Source organism: Trypanosoma theileri (genome assembly GCF_002087225.1).
Source record: "Trypanosoma theileri isolate Edinburgh chromosome Unknown TM35_Tth_112_V1, whole genome shotgun sequence".
NCBI lineage: Eukaryota > Euglenozoa > Kinetoplastea > Trypanosomatida > Trypanosomatidae > Trypanosoma > Trypanosoma theileri.
In genome coordinates, this window is record NW_021639954.1 from 2,920 (window position 1) to 4,257 (window position 1,338).

A 1,338-nucleotide genomic window follows, 5' to 3' on the forward strand; every position below is an offset into this window, starting at 1 on the left:
ATGCAACTGTTATTTATTCTTCCCTCTGCAAAAGGAAATATATCAAACCGGTGCAGGTCAAAACACACAACGACCCAGCCAACCACACAAGCAAACAAAAAGATATTAACCATTAGCCCAATTTACACAGTAAACACAGAAATATACACCACCTATGGGTGTAAGTCTGTATATGTATATACGCAATGATAAATATAAAATCATCTGTTATTATGATTTCCTTTTCCCACTGCAAAAAGCAGTTCATAATCATTATCACAGTGCAAGCCCAGGTGCACACACACAGAGATTCTCCAAGAACACACACACAATGGAGTAGCAATAATAATTATTATAGGATAAACACACAGAGAGAGAGCAAAAACACACACAAAACACATTAACATTAAGAAACAAAAAAAAAAAAAAATCCCAACAGGTGGAAGATTAGTTAGACTGTAGGGATTATATGCAAAAAAGGAAAAAGAAAACAAAGGATGACCTGAGTCACACCACCATACCACCATTACAATCAGCACACAAGAATACAGGCCATTGTAACCACAATCAGTAGTGGTACACGCACCCACACAGAACTGATTATACTGCTGCTGCTGTCTGCATCACCCTTCTTGTTGTTTGTGAGTTCAGGAGGAAGTGTTGTTGTGGTTGTTGTTGTTGTGGTGGTGGTGGTGGTGGTAGGGGTATCTGTATTATCTGCAGCACCTTCTTGGGTGTTTGTTGATTCACTCTCTGCAGGTTTACTGACATTCGCAGCCGTTGTAGCATCATTTCCAGCNTTTCGGGTTCCTTTGGTGAAGTTGGAGCTGGTTCCTTTGGTGTAGTCGGAGCTGGTTCCTTTGGTGAAGTTGGAGCCGGTTCCTTTGGTGAAGTGTGAGCTGGTTCCTTTGGTGAAGTGGGAGCTGGTTCCTTTGGTGTAGTTGAGGCCAGTTCCTTTGGTGAAGTTGGAGCTGGTTCCTTTGGTGAAGTAGGAGCTGGTTCCTTTTGTGAAGTAGGAGCTGGTTCCTTTGGTGAAGTGGGAGCTGGTTCCTTTGGTGAAGTAGGAGCTGGTTCCTTTGGTGTAGTTGGAGCTGGTTCCTTTGGTGTAGTCGGAGCTGGTTCCTTTGGTGAAGTAGGAGCTGGTTCCTTTGGTGAAGTTGGAGCTGGTTCCTTTAGTCCAGTATTCGCCATCACCGCCTTTGGCTGCCCATTAATAGTAGTAGTACCAATAATTGTTGTTCTTGTTGGTCCTCTTGCGGTACGCTGCTGGCGGCAGAGGTCTGCGTACTTCCCACATGCAGACACACGGCTGCCCGCACCGCATGTAAGCCACTCGCTCTCAGCAGCGGGGCGTACACG

The 1,338-nt window shown here is 45.0% G+C and overlaps 1 protein-coding gene across 1 annotated transcript; it reads right to left on the bottom strand.

Moving 5' to 3' along the window:
- Positions 1-579: 579 nt before the first annotated feature.
- Positions 580-1,338, bottom strand: TM35_001121010 (proteoglycan 4; the record flags this gene model as incomplete). The annotated part of the gene is made up of 1 exon (XM_029031718.1): positions 580-1,338. A coding segment is annotated over one exon (759 nt), but the record flags the coding sequence as incomplete, so codon positions are not given.